This window comes from Nerophis lumbriciformis, linkage group LG02, assembly GCF_033978685.3.
Source record: "Nerophis lumbriciformis linkage group LG02, RoL_Nlum_v2.1, whole genome shotgun sequence".
In the NCBI taxonomy this organism is placed as follows: Eukaryota; Metazoa; Chordata; class Actinopteri; order Syngnathiformes; family Syngnathidae; genus Nerophis; species Nerophis lumbriciformis.
The window spans coordinates 13,816,972-13,837,201 of NC_084549.2; the positions used below are offsets into that span (position 1 = coordinate 13,816,972).

The 20,230-nt window shown below is 38.0% G+C and overlaps 1 protein-coding gene across 1 annotated transcript in view; it reads right to left on the reverse strand.

Moving 5' to 3' along the window:
* LOC133587874 (cystatin-like) overlaps window positions 1-20,230 on the reverse strand; it is a 51,133-nt gene that overhangs the window by 11,916 nt on the left and 18,987 nt on the right. Inside the window, exons 3-5 of the mRNA XM_072915546.1 lie at window positions 7,786-8,008; window positions 2,265-2,496; window positions 509-585 (exon numbers count right to left, since the gene is read on the reverse strand). Of these exons, the coding sequence (XP_072771647.1) occupies window positions 7,976-8,008 (33 nt within the window). The 3' untranslated portion in view covers window positions 509-585; window positions 2,265-2,496; window positions 7,786-7,975. The remainder of the gene's footprint in view (window positions 1-508; window positions 586-2,264; window positions 2,497-7,785; window positions 8,009-20,230) is intronic.

Genomic DNA, 20,230 nt, shown 5'->3' on the forward strand with positions numbered 1-20,230 from the left:
ACGCGTGAAACATACGAGGTAAATAAAGTCAAATTGAGCCTTAAATCCTCCCATTTTCCTGTAAAAAAGGCATCAGTGGGGGAAATATTTTGATTTGCTTGCCATTACAAATTATGTGACCACTTCCTTATCCAATTATCAAGTGTTTTTATTAACGATGCCCGCCGATTGTGCAACTTTTTTGTGTTGTTCTTTGTCTATGATTGAATCATATTTCATCGTTCAGTTTCATCTTTTGTCTTAGGAGTCGAGTCTAAACAAAACGAAAAAGCAGGCTTTGCAGGTTAAGTGTGGTTTAAATCCCGCCTTAAGAAAGTACTTAGGGGGAATGGCGATTTTTTTGTTTGTTTGATTGATGGTCTCTGTCTGCACAAACGCTGACTGGGCAACACCAAGATGCCTTTTTTAAGGCATGGCATACAGTGAGCTCAGCCTCCAAAATACAGTATGGAGCATCACAAGCCCATTTAAGTGCATGTGGTGCTCACTTGGTGGTGGGCAAACATACCGTTTAGTGATGACATCCCGCGCTGGGGAGTGGGGGGGCGGGCGACACTTCCATCTTGGCTCCTCTCCATGTACACACTGTTGAATCACACACACAAAAATACAAATTAATGTCTAATAACACGAGATCCGCAACACTTTAACGTCGAATCCCTCGATCTCGTGTTTCTCGTCGTCGAACCCCAAGACGACCGCCGTCGTTCCAGTCTGGCTCGCGGCCAGAGCATCGGCACACGCAGCCAAGCTTAATGCTGACACACCGCTAACACCAGCCAAGGAGGGGAGACCCCTGGAGACGTGGTAACATCAGCGCAACAACACTTTCGGATGGGAGAGAGATATACTGTACTTCTGCAGTATATGACTTAAGAGGAGGTGTGCGTGTTGAAAATGACTCTTAACTGGAGGAAAACTGTACTCAAAAAAGGCCCGACCATTAAACCTAAACAAAATGACTGATAGTTTCTTCCACCAGTGTGATCGGAATTAGGAGCAGCTCATGTTTTTGAGGGGTTCCCTTTCAATGCACCATGCCACTGAAAAAGGTGTGGCTTGTAAGAACTGCAAAAACAATCTCCATGTTGGACGCTTTTGGCGTTTGGCATCGTCTCAACGCCAAAAGACCATTTTGAACGTATATAAACGCTTTCACGCAGGCCGGACCAGTGCTAAAAGTGAACCCCCAAGCCTTTTTGGTCCATATCATAACATAGTGTTTAGCAAGTCATGCAAACGAGAGGTGAGAGCAGCGTGCTTCATCGATACACGGCCGATATATAAGCAGCAGGGGCCAACTGATTGATGATGCAAACGTTCTCCCTCTACAGCCTTGTTTGTGACCTTTGACTCCCTCGTCCCTCCAGGGGTTAAACTTATTACCCTTTGACTCGCCTGACTCTCTGCTGTAAAAGAACAAGATTGAAGGATGACCGCAGCTCCGGCCCCGTGTCCAGAGGGGGCTTGACCGTCCAAAACCCAAGAGGGATGTGACCCCGCTGATGCCACACACTCTGTGGATAACACCGTTAGCAGGTCAATACAGGCTTGTGTGCTAGAGGGGGGTGTTTTTATTTAAGATAGAAGCTTGTTTGATACAGACAATGATCAGCGAAGTTCAACGTTTATGGATGGCGTGTAAAAACGTGGACTTTGAAGAAATGGTCAAACTATTGAAAATAAAAAGCCGCAGTAACTAATGCAAGAAAAACACAAGTGGCATGCTGCATTGTAGTAGTAGGCATGTGTAGTAACCCAGTTTCTAATCTGGAGTAGGAGAGGGTGTATTGGGTGCTTGCCAATACAGCACGTTGGAGGCAGGACATGTGTGCGCTAAAAAAAAAACACTCAAGCCATTGAAGGTCGTGTTTTTCAGCCAATTTCGGAATTACAAACATGAAAGTACACCAAGACTAGGGATTATAACAAGTATTTTGTATTACCAAATATCCTGCAGTAAGCCACACATAATGACTATACATAAAAGCAACATCATAAACTACCATGAATAAAGTATGTGAGAAATGCAACAAGCGGCCAAAGCACATATATATATACTGTAGTACATGTATTAGTACAATAATAGGATGTAGGTTCAAGAAAGTTAACAAGCATGGGAGGAGGAAAAACCCACACAAGCACAAACACATGGGGAGCGTTGGCGCATGGATTAGTCTAAGGAAGAAATCCCCAACAATCCGAGAACGTGGGAGCCAAACTTTAAGGAAGGGGTACAATGGAAATTAAAAAGAGGATAGTACCGTCTTAAAGCATCCGTGAGGAGGAAGAGGGTGGGACACCTGCAGAAGCTGGCGTGGTCTCGTCAGCAGATGCTCCCTCGTGGAGCAGAGCGCATGTATGAAGCCAGAAAGAGTGGATGTATGTGTGTCGGCTGGGCTGAGGGAGGGGAATCTGACCCCTCCTCCTCCTCCTTCTTCTTCGTCTTCTCCTTAGGACTGCCTCCTGAGCGGGGTAGAGGGGTAGGTGGGGCCACTGCAATAAAGCAAACACACACACAGAATTTTTCAATGCTTAAATTTTCCCAATAATTCCCGCCTCTTTCAGGACTTCCCTCCAGACTACCCCCCCACCTCTCTGTACTGTACGGCAATTTTAACACGCTCTTAATAATCTGGAGTAGGACATAGTGTGGCGGTCCACAACCTGCTGGACATCATTGCGTCTCGTCGGCGTCGTGATTCAGTAAAAGGGGAGTGGGTCGGGTCGGAGGGATGAATAGGGAAAAAGATGGAAGTGAGGTGCCAGGATATACGGCAGCGAAAGCTTTTAGTAGTTCCTCAAGGGTCACACAGTGCCAACCTTCCCCCACTGATTTTTTTTCCTCCACCAACCCTCCATCCCGACATAAATCATTCCCCATATTCCGCGGCTACTCGTTACATTCAAAATATTGATTTTTCCCTCCCCTACCGCAGCGCTGATTGCAAGGAAACCCTTTCACAACGGTCACAAACAGGAAGTAGGGGGGGGGAAAAACTAACCGCGGGGGTGTTTTTTTTTTTTTTTTTGACGAACCGCAATAATGGCGGACTTGGAATCTTTCGGTGACAACATGGAGATGTCAAAGCATCAGCATCTCTAATCAGATTAATCACAGGTTTGCTGCGGATTGATTTTAATTAATCACAAGTAGTCATTTTTTAATCAATATTAATCGTGTTTAACTTTGCATGACCAAAGAGACTCGAGAAAAGAAAGTGAATATAAATCCACTTATCAAAAACCTTAATGTTAACAAAATCCTCTCTGTTTTTATTTTAGGACTGTCAAAAAGTACGAGTTAACTCATGTGATTAGTCACAATAAATTATTGCACAAAAATGTACTTTACACAGATTAATGACGCAATTTATTTTGACGGCGTGTGTTGGTATAAAGTCAGTGATCAAGTCAATGCAAAGATGAGTGAGGAGACACATTTCATTTCAATATACACCCTGACTGGACTTTAGATATAAATGCTGTGCATTCAAGTAAAATATTTAATGAAAAAGTTCCTGGGTTACATACCGACAATAAAATTGAATCAAAATATGATCAATTCAAAATTTCAAAAAATGATTAATCTACTTTAAAAATTATAATTTGACAGCACTAATTTATTTACATTAATGGAGATGGGGAACTGCACCTTTTTCGTAATTTTGCTTATCGTTCACAATTCTTATCAGAATCAATCAATCAATCAATGTTTATTTATATAGCCCTAAATCACAAGTGTCTCAAAGGGCTGCACAAGCCACAACGACATCCTCGGTTCAGATCCCACATCAGGGCAAGGAAAAACTCAACCCAGTGGGATGACAATGAGAAACCTTGGAGAGGACCGCAAATGTGGGTGACCCCACCCCCCCTAGGGCGACCGGTGCAATGGACGTCGAGTGGATCTAGCATAATATTGTGAGAGTCCAGACCATAGTGGATCTAACATAATAGTGAGAGTCCAGACCATAGTGGATCTAACATAATAGTGAGAGTCCAGACCATAGTGGATCTAACATAATAGTGAGAGTCCAGACCATAGTGGATCCAACATAATAGTGAGAGTCCAGTCCATAGTGGAAAGGACCATCCCGAGCGGAGACAGGTCAGCAGCGCAGAGATGTCCCAAACCGATGCACAGGCGAGCGGTCCACCCCGGGTCCCGACTCTGGACAGCCAGCACTTCATCCATGGCCACCGAACTTGTGCCCACCCCTCCACGAGGGAGAGGGGGGCAGAGCAGAAAAGAAAAGAAGCGGCAGATCAACTGGTCTAAAAGGGGGTCTATTTAAAGGCTAGAGTATACAAATGAGTTTTAAGATGGGACTTCAATGCTTCTACAGAGGTAGCATCTCTAACTGTTACCGGGAGGGCATTCCAGAGTACTGGAGCCCGAATTGAAAACACTCTATAGCCCGCAGACTTTTTTTGGGCTCTGGAAATCACTATTAAGCCGGAGTTCTTTGAACGCAGATTTCTTGGCGGTACATATGGTACAATACAATCATCAAGATTGGATGGAGCTAGACCGTGTAGTATTTCATACGTAAGTAGTAAAACCTTAAAGTCACATCTTAAGTGCACAGGAAGCCAGTGCAGGTGAGCCAGTACATATATATATATTATATATTATATAATATATATATATATATATATATATAAGAAGAATAAAACAAAAGTTTTGGGGTTTTTTTGCATTCTAATTTGTAAATATTGGCGCGTTCCAGATGGCTAGCAATGCAGCTAATGAGACCAAGCATTTTAAATCACTTTCAAAATGCATTCAAAAACCGCCAACAATACTTAATTTATGTTCCGTAACCTGTATAATAACCAGTGTTGGACTTTGTAACGCGTTACTGTAACGCCGTTAGTTTCGGCGGTAACTAGTAATCTAACGCGTTATTTTTTTATATTTAGTAACTCAGTTACCGTTACTACATGATGCGTTACTGCGTTATTTTACGTTACTTTTTATGTAGTATAAAGTGTGTTTTATCGGAGCGCTGCTCTGTCATCGTTCTGATTCTTCTTGTGTCACAAGCCGGAGAAGAGAGAGAGACATGCGCTCTGTGTGGGTGTGTCTGAGTGTGAGTGTGGGGAGCTAACATGGAGATATTTTCACTACTTTTCTTTTGTCGAGCACAAAGAAAATAACATTTTAGTTAAATGTAAATTGTGCTTTGGATCAAAGATGCCATCTACTGCCCAAAACAGCAATTCAAATCTGCTGAAACAAGCTACATAGCAACATGCTTCGACGAAGCTAGTAAAGAGAGACAGAGACTCTGATGCCATTTCACCTCCACCACCACCACCATTCACCGCTGAAGGTACACACACTCTGTCAATCAATGTTCCCTCTAATTGTTCATGTGTGAGCAAATGCAAAAAGTCCCTGAGCATTGAGTGGAGTCCATGTGAGCAACTTTAGACGTGCACACTGTGGCTACACCAGCAGCACACCTGTCCCAAACCTCACTAAATAACAACTTACATCTCCATCCATCCATCCATTTTCTACCGCTTGTCCCTTTCGGGGTCGCTGGAGCCTATCTCAGCTGCATTCGGGCGGAAGGCAGGGTACACCCTGGACAAGTCCCCACCTCATCACAGGGCCAACACAGATAGACAGACAACATTCTCTTATTATTATAATCAAATGACAGCAGTCATTTCCATTTCTAATATAAGTGTTTAGGCCCACTTATAATGACAATAACAAAAAATATTGTTTTTCATGAACTGTGTACTTGTATTGTTTGTCTGGGTGGAGGTCCTGCTTTGGAAATAATTTGTACCCCTTTCAGACATTGCATTTAGTTCCCATTAAAACATTCACATGTTGCACAATGACATGTAAGCAGGGGATCATGTGTACATTCCTGCAACTTCCTGTTTGTAAAAAATATATTTTTATTAGTATTTATTTAATATACTAACAGCATTTAATGATTAATATTTATAAATTAAGATTCCTAATAAATGACACTAGAATAAGCACACATTTGATTGGTAAATCATAGTGTAACGACCTGGAATGACACTTTATGTGTGGTGTTGGAGTTGTCCGACTTTTTGTGTGGCTGTAAAAGCATCACTGGCTAAGTGCCATATGTACAAGTGTTGGCGCACGTGAGAGAGCGAGCGGCTGCTGTTGATATAACAAAGTTGCTTTTGGTCTGGTTTGTACTGCAGAAAATGACCAGTTTTGCTAGATATCATTTTTTTTACTAATGTTTTGGTGATGTGTTTATGGCCGACAGTAAAGAGTTTTGCTCAGTAAAGTGATGGATGGAATTCATGTCCTCAAAGCGTCTCAAAAGACGTTACAATATTTGAACAATGATGACGAAAACGGTTTTCTCTGCCGTGTCCGTGTCGTGTCGAAAATTGTTATGCGCTTATTTTTTTATTTGATTTTGTGCATGGCATAGATTTGCCGTGCGCAGAGGACGCTTGACCAGTGCGCAATTGCACATGCGCACTCCTGAGAGGGAACGTTGCTGTCAATTCTCTTATATACTCTTTCATTCTAGACTTCTAGAGTGTTTGATTATCACATCACTCTAAATGTATAGACTATAAAGTTCACAAACATAAAGAGGGATCCTAGTGGGCCAGGCCAATCTTTCCTTATCTCTAAACTATCCATCCATCCATTTTCTACCGCTTATTCCCTTTGGGGTCGCGGGGGGCGCTGGAGCCTATCTCAGCTACAATCGGGCGGAAGGCGGGGTACACCCTGGACAAGTCGCCAGCTCATCGCAGGGCCAACACAGATAGACAGACAACATTCACACTCACATCCACACACTAGGGCCAATTTAGTGTTGCCAATCCACTTATCCCCAGGTGCATGTCTTTGGAAGTGGGAGGAAGCCGGAGTACCCGGAGGGAACCCACGCAGTCACGGGGAGGACATGCAAACTAAAACTGGGGAAATGTGTAGAGTGTTCTGGGCTTCAGACATGATTTTGTATCAGAATTACTTGAGGAAGAAAATGCCTGACTTTGTGTATGTAGTGTGTGCCTTTCTTGCTTTACAGCTATGCTGTTATTATGCTGTTTGTTACTTATGTATGTTATGTTGCAGCTATTTAAAATAGTTTTGTCAATTTGTTCTGGCCAGAAACAAATTGGCCTTTGTAACATATCTTTGTCTTTGTGTGTTGTATGTAGACCACATGGCTTAGCAGAGTTGAGTGATGCAAATGCATGTCAAGTTGATCAACAGATTGTATTATTCTCCAGTGCAATAACAGTACTGAAATGAAGGCTAAAAGGGCATTAATTGGAGCTTTAAAAAAAAAAGAAAAAAGAAGTAACTAAATAGTTACTTTTCACAGTAACGCATTACTTTTTGGTGTAAGTAACTGAGTTAGTAACTGAGTTACTTTTGAAATGAAGTAACTAGTAACTGTAACTAGTTACTGCTTTTCAGTAACTAACCCAACACTGATAATAACCAAACTATAGCAACATTGTTATTGTAAGAGCAAACACTGAGGTACTGTATTTCTATCGTAGAAACTCATCGCCTTGCATGAGCCGTAAGCTGGCTTTTGCGCCAGCACCCAAATCGCTTTTGAGTTTGTAATACACAACACAATGCAATAGGACACCAATCTGTACTGACTAAAAAACATGAACAATCATATTACAGTATTAGCCCGCATTTCATGTTTTGTTTGCACACAGCTCGCTGGACAGTGTATATTTGTAACAAAACAAGGATGACGTGCTGCATGTATCATTATCAATATTATAGGGACTCACTCAATGGACAGTTGTTGGTTTGGTCCAGTTGGCCGGGGACGTTTCCAGTTGATTTTGGGTAAACAATCCATCTATGTCTGCATAGCTTGGCTCCAAGCTCCATGTTTGCAGCGTCAAAGTCACGCCAACCTCACTCTCTTGCCTTCCATCTGCTCTAACGTTTCAGCCTCTCTTCATGTTCGCTCAGCTTTTAGAAGCAGCAGTTCATCCTCTGTATATTCAGCTTCGAAAAGATAAGGATGTGAATCAACATTTTCTCAAAAATAGTCATCTTTGTTATCCTATTACCAAGTCTGCCATGATTAAAAAAACACTTGCGTTTGTTTCCGGAAGTAGGAATATATTTGTTGCCGGAAGTCGAAAGTGCGCTGCTATGGAAACAAAGATAAATGCGCCGAGGAATTACAAAATCTAGTTCCGGCAATGATTTAAATGACCAAAATACAGTAAATATTGTACATATTACATATTGTTATGAATGTGTCTGTTACTACATTATATATAGACTTGCACTGTGTATACAAAATGTTGTTGGAGGGTTTTCAAGTTGATTTAGACAATGATAACTCTAGTTAGCCGCATCCTGCAAGCGTTTTTTTAATCATTTTTAAAATGTGTTCTTGTCTCTCAAAATGATTGTGAACGATAAGCAAAATTCCAAAAAAAAAAGGTGCAGTTTTTTAAAACAAATTCAATTGATTAATTTGGGTGTCTGCTGGTGTTTTTTTTTAATGACGCTCACTTTTTCATAAATATGAAAAAACTTCTTGTAGGGCTGGGCGATATATCGAATATACTCGATATATTGCGGGTTTGTCTCTGTGCGATATAGAAAATGACTATATCGTGATATTCCGAGAATACGTTGTCACGCAGTTGCTTTTAGCTGCGGGCATTACACTGCATGCGTTTCCCACTCTTTATGGTCTCTGCTTCTCACAGAGACGTAAAACAAGCGCACCTTCTTACATACGTCACATACGTGCAACGTCATACGCTCTCGCGGAGCAGAGAGGTAGCGGCATGGTAACGTTAGCTGTGGTGCGAGTGGTAATACGAGAGAGAGAAGGTGCGAATCTGGTAACAAATAGAGGAAGAATTAATTCCCAAGAAAAACAGCACTGGGTCCATCGTCTGGCGGTTTGGCTTCAAACGTTTACTGAGTGTTGTTAAAAGGAAAGGCCATGTAACACAGTGGTAAACATGCCCTTTCCCAACTACTTTGGCACGTGTTGCAGCCATGAAATTCTAAGTTAATTATTATTTGCAAAAAAAATAAATAAAGTTTATGGAGTTTGAACATCAAATATCTTGTCTTTGTAGTGCATTCAATTGAATATGGGTTGAAAAGGATTTGCAAATCATTGTATTCCGTTTATATTTACATCTAACACAATTTCCCAACTCATATGGAAACGGGGTTTGTACATGAATGTTTGTGCCACTGCTTAATAACTGTTTAATAAATACAGTTTTGCTAAATTGACTTAGTTGGGATTTCCCTCTCTGCATGAATGTTTAAAATGAGCATATATTTATGCAGTATGAAAAAAAACGTTTTAATGTAGACACATAGAATCATCATACTGCTGTGATTATATGCATCAAGTGTTCATTCAAGGCTAAGGCAAAATATCAAGATATATATCGTGTATCGTGACATGGCCTAAAAATATCGAGATATTAATAAAAGGCCATATCGCCCAGCCCTAACTTCTTGCAATATGCATTTTTTTTGCGGTTGGAACATTCGAACACTCAATAGACAGTTGTCTGTTTAGTCCAGCTGGCCGGGACATTTTTTTCTTAGTTGATTTTGGGTATGCACACTATGTGGCCCCAAGTTTCACATTTGCATCCGCTCCAACGTTTCAGCCTCTCTTCGTGCTCGCTTCTATAACCAACAGTTCATCCTCCGTATATTCCGGTTCTAAAAGATGAGTACTCATTTGTCCAAAAATAGTAATCGTTGTTGGGTATTACAAAGTCTGCCCTGAATAGAACTCACACACGCATTTGTTTCAAGAAGTAGGAACACACATTTGTTGCCGGAAGTCGAAGTGCGCTGCTATGGGAATAGATATAAATGTGCTGGGGAAGTAAGTTTCGGTAATGCATAAAATTAACAAAATACGGTAATTATGGAACATATTACTTATTGTTACGAACATGTCTGACTAAATTAAATACATAAATATGTATATACTTGCAGTATGTATATAAAACATTGATGGAGGGTTTTGAAATGGTTTTAGAGGGCTTTGAAGGTTACAATATTGACTCGTATTAGCCGTATTTGCAAGCGTTTATCATCTTAAGAATCTGTATTCTTGTCTCTCATGATTGTGAACGATAATCAAAATTCCCAAAAATGTGCTGTTCCCCTTCAATAGTGATGTAAAATGTGTTGTTTTTTTTTAAATCAGAATAATCACAATTTTTAATTAATTGATCACACCATACATAATCTTAATTAATTAAAAAAAAAAAAAGACCACAGTATGATGACACAAATGCATTTTCATCGTCAGAATATCATACAGGAACATTTTTAAAGGTTTTGCTTGCACATATTTAATTTGCTCAGAACTTGGCAACAGTTTTATCTAAAGTCCTATCCGGGTGTATTTTAAAGCAAAATTATTACGTGATAGCTGACTTTATAACAACCAACGCCACCTTTCAGAGTTAAGTGTAAAGGGGCTCAAAAATAATGAATTTTAAAAATAATTTCAAAAAAATCTAAATACATTTTGTACAAAAGTAAGTCATCTTCAACTATATACAGTAGATGAGTACAATATTTTTTGTGATTAATCACACAAGTTAACTTGTTATTTGCCACAGCCCTAGACATTTATGTGCTATTTTAAGATGTAAGTGCTTTTCTTGTAAGTATGCATAATACTTTAGGTCGGGTGACTGTTGCATCATGGGTTATTTGTAGAGATGTCCGATAATAACGGACTGACGATATTATCGGCCGATAAATGCTTTAAAATGTAATATCGGAAATTATCGGTATTGGTTTCAAAAAGTAAAATGTATGACTTTTTAAAACGCCGCTGTACGGAGTGGTACACGGACGTAGGGAGAATAAACAATATATATATATATATATATATATATATATATATAAACAACTTTAACATTGTTACAAATATGCGCCACACTGTGAAGCCACACCAAACAAGAATGACAAACACATTTCGGGAGAACATCCGCACCGTAACACAACATAAACACAAAGGAACAAATACCCAGAATCCCTTGCAGCACTAACTCTTCTGGGACGCTACAATATACACCACCCCCACCTCAACCCCGCCTCCCCCCAACCCTGCCCACCTCAACCTCCTCATGCTCTCTCAGGGAGAGCATGTCCCAAATTCCAAGCTGCTGTTTTGAGGCATGTTAAAAAAAATAATGCACTTTGTGACTTCAATAATAAATATGGCAGTGCCATGTTGGCATTTTTTTCCATAACTTGAGTTGATTTATTTTGGAAAACTTTGTTACATCGTTTAATGCATCCAGCGGGGAATCACAACAAAATTAGGCATAATAATGTTTTAATTCCACGACTGTATATATCGGTATCGGTTGATATTGGAATCGGTAATTAAGAGTTGGACAATATCGGAATATCGGATATCGGCAAAAAAGCCATTATCGGACGTCTCTAGTTAATGGTACACAAATTTCCTATCAAGAGGGAAAATGTGATGTTTAGCGTCCTCCATAGCCTGTCACTACGGCATCAACTGTCCATTTACGCAAAACACTACTTGGACAAGCTGCCCGAAATGCGTTATTAGAGATGTTTCAAGGATTTACAGTCATTCTGCACTGCAGATGGGATGATAGTATGACATGTTTATAAATAAATTGATGATGATGATTATTCTGCATTGAGTGGATTTTGAAAAATGACCAGTCGAGCACATTCTTATGCCACAAGTTCAACAAATAATTTCAGAGCACAGAAGGAATAGTTAAACAAGAAATTAAACCTGTGGTTAAAAAAAAAAAAGGTGGTCACTGTCCTGAGATTTCAACTGACCATCACAGAAGGAGCAACCGCTGCCGTTGCCATGACAGCACAGCTGAGGATACTTTGAACTCTGACCTTGGTCCAGCGCATGTGCTCTCAAGCGGTGACCAAATCAGGGTCAATTAAAACCAAGGTCGGCAGAGGGCAAATGTTAATGACCCCTCTCTCTGGTTACGCAACCAAATCGTATCAAAGTCCCCCAAGACGCATCATTCATCCTAATCAGAGCGGTGCACCTTGCAGGAATAAGGGCGACGCTCCCCTGCGTGCGTGTGATGGGTGAGTGACACTTCAGAAGACGAAGGAAAAGATAAATGGTGGAAGAATTGGAAATGGATTGACAAACTCATCAAGAAGATAGTCCAACGTAGAACAATCGCTTTCAAAGGAGCTGTCGAAGACGAATTTTAACTTGGCATTGACAAAGATGGCTGTTGTTTTTAGGACACATAGGGCAGCAAGAGCAATGTAACCTATGACATCAAATACAAGGTTTTTCTAATGATAGTTTTTGAACAAATGACTAATAACATACGCAGATCCATGGAATTCAATTTGTTAAGGGGGAAGTATAAAGAATATAGAATGAGCTAGTTGAATTATATTTACCCACTCTCTTACAAAAGCACTCATATACTGTTTAACAACACAACAGGGCGGGAAAAGTAAGTGTCAGGTGTTAAACTTTGATGTCGGATGTAAATGTTGACGTCTTGCCCCAGTCATGGATGCTCAGGTGTGTTTGTGCTCATTATTGTGTTGCAGTTTCCCCCTGGAGGTAATCATTCTAGTGTTGTCCCGATACCAATATTTTGGTACTGGTACCAAAATGTATTTTGATACTTTTTTTTTTTTGTCCTGTCCAGCTTCTCAAATTATATAGTTGATGTAGATGCCCATATCGGCTGTTCAGATTTACTTTACAAAAAAGAAGTGTAGGATACTTCTCTTGTTGCCTTATTTGTATTTGACTTTATTAAATGTAATTATATTATCATTTGATGCAGCCGGGCCAGAGCAGGAGGGGATAGAAAGAGAGAAAAAAAGAAGACAGAAAGGGAAATTGTGGGGACAAGAGGGGGATAAGACAGAGAGACAAAAAAAAACAACAGCAGCAAACACAACAATAACAACAACAACAACAACAACAATAGAGCAACATCAGCAAATACGATATGTACAAATATGATGGTAAAAGTGTTAGCAAAGAAGCAGTTAGCGAAATAAATAATGATACAGAAATGACAATGAGCATTATTACACTACAAATGGAGCAATACAAATACCAATAGAAATAGCGCTACTGATAATGAACAATACCAATAATTTGTTCAAATGCAACAATACATATACGTAATGATAACTAGAGATACAAAAGAATGCAGAAAAATGGAGGGGAAGAAAGAGAAGCAACCTATATTAACCTTGTAGATTGTTATAGTAACAATAGGTTAAGCTTTGTCAGTGTGCCATGTGTTACCCAGTTTCCCCTAGAGCAACAACGTTAATATATATTTGATAAAACGTGATTATGTGCATGAGTGTATGTATGGATATGTACTTGTATATGTACAGAATGTGTATATGTATGTTTGTACAGTGAATGTATATGTACAGTATGTGTATATGTATGTTTGTACAGTGAAGGTGCGTGTGGATGTACGAACTTTGAGTATGTAGGTTTCGATACTTTTCTAAATAAAGGGGACCACACAAAATTGCATTATTGGCTTTGTTTTAACAAAAAATCTTACGGTACATTAAACATATATCCCTTATTGCAAGTTTGTCCTTAAATAAAATAGTGAACATACAAGACAACTTGTCTTTTAGTAGTACGTAAACAAACAAAGACTCCTAATTAGTCTGCTGACATATGCAGTGACATATTGTGTCATTTTCCATTCTATTATTTTGTCAAAATTATTAAGGACAAGTGGTAGAAAATGGATTATTAATCTACTTGTTCATTTACTGTTAATATCTGCTTACTTTCTCGTTTAACATGTTCTAGCTACACTTCTGTTAAATTGTAATAATCACTTATTCTTCTGTTGTTTGGATGCTTTACATTAATTTTGGATGATACCACAAATTTGGGTATCAATCCGATACCAAGTAGTTACGGGATCATACATTGGTCATATTCCAAGTTCTTAAGTGTTCAGGGACATATTTCCTGAGTTTATTAACATAATATAAATTTAAAAAAAACGAAAGAAGATTTTGGGATGCTAAAAAATATCGATGTAATCATAGCAGTATCGACAAAATACGCTCATGTACTTGGTATCATTACAGTGGATGTCAGGTGTGGCATGTGTTTACATTGTGACACAGGTGAGCTACGGTGTGTAGGGAAGCATGTTTAGCTATTCCTCGTCCTGCAGGGATGATACTTGTAAGAAACTTACTTTATTTGTCGCCATGGAGGCGAGGATTAGTGATTTAGAAGTAACTACAACACTGCCGACTGCGGATGGAGTTTAGCCGCTAGCTAGCTAGCCAGCCATGTCTTAAAGCACCATAGGAGTTCCTATGAACCACAGCTCCACAGTACTGGCAGCACTCGTGTATCCCCAGACCAAGACTCTGCCACCACCATGCTTGATGTTGTACCAGGGCCCCAAGCAAAAGGGGTCACCTGGACTGTGAAGTGAAGTGAATTATATTTATATAGCACTTTTTCATTTTACCCATTTTCAACATTAAGCTACTGACACCAGAGAGGGCGGCACTGGGGGAAAGGTGGGTGAAGTGCCTTGCCTAAGGACACAACGGCAGTGATTAGGATAGTGGGAGCTGGATTCGAACCAGGAACCCTCAAGTTTCTGGCCAGCCGCTCTACCGCTCTGTAAAGTATGAAAAATATTTTTTTTTCTGCCATTTAAATATGAAATGTATTACAAAAAAAACTTCATAAACGTTAATATAAAATAGATATAGCTGTGAAAGTTCAGTAATAAGGTTGCTCGAATCAAAATTAAAAACGTCTAAGACTAATTTCAGCCATTTTCAAAATGCAAAATGGTTTGTTCCACCTCGACAGTGGCAAACCTAGTATGGAACACTTCGCTCAACACAGACGTCATAACGACATCAAAGCTCACCTTTACATGTTCACACACAGCACTAACATTTAGGAACAAAAAGAGGCGATAGGTAAAAATATAATAAATCCATCATTGTCATCAAAAGAGAAAGATATGTATAAGTTTCACTTTTGCAATTAATTGCCCATAACTGAGGGGTCTCAAAAGACCCTTGATTAAAGTTAGAAACACAGGTGTGGCTAGTTTTTAAAGACATGGGGAGACAACCCCAAAGACATGCACTAATAATAATAATAATGATGTATTATTATGGTTCATATTACCTATCTTCTACGTGAATTAACTCACCTCTATTTTACACTCTGAAGTAAAGGGGAACTTGACATATTATAATCATATTTAGGTGAATAATGATAGGTTATATGATTATTTGAATTGATATTCTGGCCTTTTTATATTTGATTTTTTGACACGTTTTGTAAAAAAATACAATATATTTTTTTTAAAAGCCCAAAAAAAGTTTGATTTAAAAAAAAATCTTATTTAGGGAGTTTTATCTAGTTATGTTCCAGATATGAAAAGTCCAAAACTATTTTTTACATGTGTTTTACATAGCTGCATGATTTCAACCAAATCCATGCAATAACTGTGCTATTTCCCTGCACACTTGTGTTGCCAGTTGTTTACCCAAAAATGGCTGTCATTTTTGGTGGATAGTAAAACTATACTGCTGTACAAGCTGTACACTGACTAATCTAACTGATTGTCACTTGGGAAGATATACTGTAATAAACATCATTATTTTATTGGATGTAAATCTTGTATTAACTTCAACATACACCTACTCTGTTCACAACTGATTTAATCAACAGAAAAGCACAAAAAATTTTGATTTTTTAAAATCTTATTTAGGGGTTTATCGAGGTATGTTCTAGATATGTTAATACCATCTTTAAAAAGTCCAAAACTATTTTTACATAGCTGCAAGATTTCAACCAAATCCATGCAATAACTGTGCTATTTCCCTGCACACTTGTGTTGCCAGTTGCTTACCCAAAAATGGCTGTCATTTTTGGTGGATAGTAAAACTATACTGCTGTACAAGCTGTACACTGACTAATCTAACTGACTGTCACTTGGGAAGATATACTGTAATAAACATAATTATTTTATTGGATGTAAATCTTGTATCAACTTCACCGTGCACCTACTCCGTTCACAACTGATTTCATCAACAGAAAAACACAAAAAAAGTTTTTGGTTTTTTTAAAATCTTATTTAGGGGTTTATCTAGGTATGTTCTAGATATGTTAATACCATCTTTAAAAAGTCCAAAACTATGTTTACATAACTGCATGATTTCAACCAAATCCATGCAATAACTGTGCTATTTCCCTGCACACTTGTGTTGCCAGTTGTTTACCCAAAAATGGCTGTCATTTTTGGTGGATAGTAAAACTATACTGCTGTACAAGCTGTACACTGACTAATCTAACTGATTGTCACTTGGGAAGATATACTGTAATAAACATCATTATTTTATTGGATGTAAATCTTGTATTAACTTCAACATACACCTACTCTGTTCACAACTGATTTCATCAACAGAAAAGCACAAAAAAATTTGATTTTTTAAAATCTTATTTAGGGGTTTATCGAGGTATGTTCTAGATATGTTAATACCATCTTTAAAAAGTCCAAAACTATTTTTACATAGCTGCAAGATTTCAACCAAATCCATGCAATAACTGTGCTATTTCCCTGCACACTTGTGTTGCCAGTTGTTTACCCAAAAATGGCTGTCATTTTTGGTGGATAGTAAAACTATACTGCTGTACAAGCTGTACACTGACTAATCCAACTGACTGTCACTTGGGAAGATATACTGTAATAAACATAATTATTTTATTGGATGTAAATCTTGTATCAACTTCACCGTGCACCTACTCCGTTCACAACTGATTTCATCAACAGAAAAACACAAAAAAAGTTTGTTTTTTTTGTTTTTATCTTATTTAGGGGTTTATCTAGGTATGTTCTAGATATGTTAATACCATCTTTAAAAAGTCCAAAACTATGTTTACATAGCTGCATGATTTCAACCAAATCCATGCAATAACTGTGCTATTTCCCTGCACACTTGTGTTGCCAGTTGTTTACCCAAAAATGGCTGTCATTTTAGGTGGATAGTAAAACTATACTGCTGTACAAGCTGTACACTGACTAATCTAACTGACTGTCACTTGGGAAGATATACTGTAATAAAAATAATTGTATTGGATGTAAATCTTGTATCAACTTCAAAGTGCACCTACTCTGTTCACAACTGATTTCATCAACAGAAAAACACAAAAAAAGTTGTTGTTGTTTTAATCTTATTTAGGGGTTTATCTAGGTATGTTCTAGATATGTTAACAGCATCTTTAAAAAGTCCAAAATTATTTTTACATAGCTGCATGATTTCAACCAAATCTATGCAATGACTGTGCTATTTCCCTCCACACTTGTGTTGCCAGTTGTTTGCCCAAATATAGCTGTCATTTTAGGGGGATCGTAAAACTATACTGCTGTACAAGCTGTACACTGACTAATGTAACTGACTGTCACTTGGGAAGATATACTGTAATAAAAATTACTATTTTATTGGATGTAAATCTTGTATCAACTTCAACGTGCACCTACTCCGTTCACAACTGATTTCATCAACAGAAAAGCACAAAAAAATTTGATTTTTTAAAATCGTATTTAGGGGTTTATCGAGGTATGTTCTAGATATGTTAATACCATCTTTAAAATGTCCAAAACTATTTTTACATAGCTGCATGATTTCAACCAAATCCATGCAATAACTGTACTATTTCCCTGCACACTTGTGTTGCCAGTTGTTTGCCCAAAAATGGCTGTCATATTAGGTGGATAGTAAAACTATACTGCTGTACAAGCTGTACACTGACTAATCTAACTGACTGTCACTTGGGAAGATATACTGTAATAAAAATAATTTTATTGGATGTAAATCTTGTATCAACTTCAAAGTGCACCTACTCCGTTCACAACTGATTTCATCAACAGAAAAACACAAAAAAAGTTTTAGGTTTTTTTAAAATCTTATTTAGAGGTTTATCTAGGTATGTTCTAGATATGTTAATACCATCTTTAAAAAGTCCAAAACTATGTTTACATAACTGCATGATTTCAACCAAATCCATGCAATAACTGTGCTATTTCCCTGCACACTTGTGTTGCCAGTTGTTTACCCAAAAATGGCAGTCATTTTAGGTGGATAGTAAAACTATACTGCTGTACAAGCTGTACACTGACTAATCTAACTGACTGTCACTTGGGAAGATATACTGCAATAACAATTTTTACTTTATTGGATGTAAATCTTGTATCAACTTCAACGTGCACCTACTCCGTTCACAACTGATTTCATCAACAGAAAAGTACACAAAAAATTGTTTTAAAAAAAATCTTATTTAGGGGTTTATCTAGGTATGTTATAGATGTGTTAATACCATCTTTAAAAAGTCCAAAACAATTTGTATTTATCTGCATGATTTCAACTAAATCCATGCAATAACTGCGCTATTTCCCTCCACACTTGTGTTGCCAGTTGTCTACCCAAAAATGGCTGTCATTTTAGGTGGATAGTAAAACTATACTGCTGTACAAGCTGTACACTGACTAATCTAACTGACAGTCACTTGGGAAGATATACTGTAATAAAAATAATTTTATTGGATGTAAATCTTGTATCAACTTCAACGTGCACCTACTCCGTTCACAACTGATTTCATCAACAGAAAAGCACAAAAAAAATTTATTTTTTAAAATCGTATTTAGGGGTTTATCGAGGTATGTTCTAGATATGTTAATACCATCTTTAAAATGTCCAAAACTATTTTTACATAGCTGCATGATTTCAACCAAATCCATGCAATAACTGTACTATTTCCCTGCACACTTGTGTTGCCAGTTGTTTGCCCAAAAATGGCTGTCATATTAGGTGGATAGTAAAACTATACTGCTGTACAAGCTGTACACTGACTAATCTAACTGACTGTCACTTGGGAAGATATACTGTAATAAAAATAATTTTATTGGATGTAAATCTTGTATCAACTTCAAAGTGCACCTACTCCGTTCACAACTGATTTCATCAACAGAAAAGCACCAAAAAAATAAATTTTTAAAAATCTTATTTAGGGGGTTTTCTAGGTATGTTATAGATGTGTTAATACCATCTTTAAAAAGTCCAAAACAATTTGTATTTATCTGCATGATTTCAACTAAATCCATGCCATAACTGTGCTATTTCCCTCCACACTTGTGTTGCCAGTTGTTTACCCAAAAATGGCTGTCATTTTTGGTGGAAAGTAGTTTCACTTTTGCAATTAATTGCCCATAACTGAGGGGCCTCAAAAGACCCTTGATTAAAGTTAGAAACACAGGTGTGGCTAGTTTTTAAAGACATGGGGAGACAACCCCAAAGACATGCACTAATAATAATAATAATGATGTATTATTATGGTTCATATTACCTATCTTCTACGTGAATTAACTCATCTCTATATTACACTCTGAAGTCAAGGAGAACTTCACTTATTATAATCATACTTAGTTGAATAATGATAGGTTATATGATTATTTAAATTGATATTCTGGCCTTTTTATATTAGATTTTTTTGGCACTTTTTGTAAAAAAAATACAATAATTTTTTTTAAAAAGCCTTAAAAAATTAGATTAAAAAAAAAATCTTATTTAGGGAGTTTTATCTAGTTATGTTCCAGATATGAAAAGTCCAAAACTATTTTTACATGTGTTTTACATAGCTGCATGATTTCAACCAAATCCATGCAATGACTGTGCTATTTCCCTGCACACTTGTGTTGCCAGTCTTTTAAGGTGGCTAGTAAAACTATACTGCTGTACAAGCTGTACACTGACTAATCTAACTGACAGTCACTTGGGAAGATATACTGTAATAAAAATAATTTTATTGGATGTAAATCTTGTATCAACTTCAAAGTGCACCTACTCCGTTCACAACTGATTTCATCAACAGAAAAGTAGGACATCTGTGTTTAAAAAAAAAAAAAAGAAAAAAATGGATTTGACCGAAACACGAATGATCCCATGATGAGTAAGACAGGCTGCAGTTTTAAGAAAGGATGACACCGTCTTGCGAGTAGAGAAACTAGGTTGGGATGGATGGTAGGGGTAAGGACAGATGAAGGGGTGGAGGGAGCGATCAGAGGGGTGCCAGACACAAAGAGGCCAGGCCGTGGCCGGTGGCACGCGATGGGCAGATTAACCAGCGTTTCCGCCCCTAAC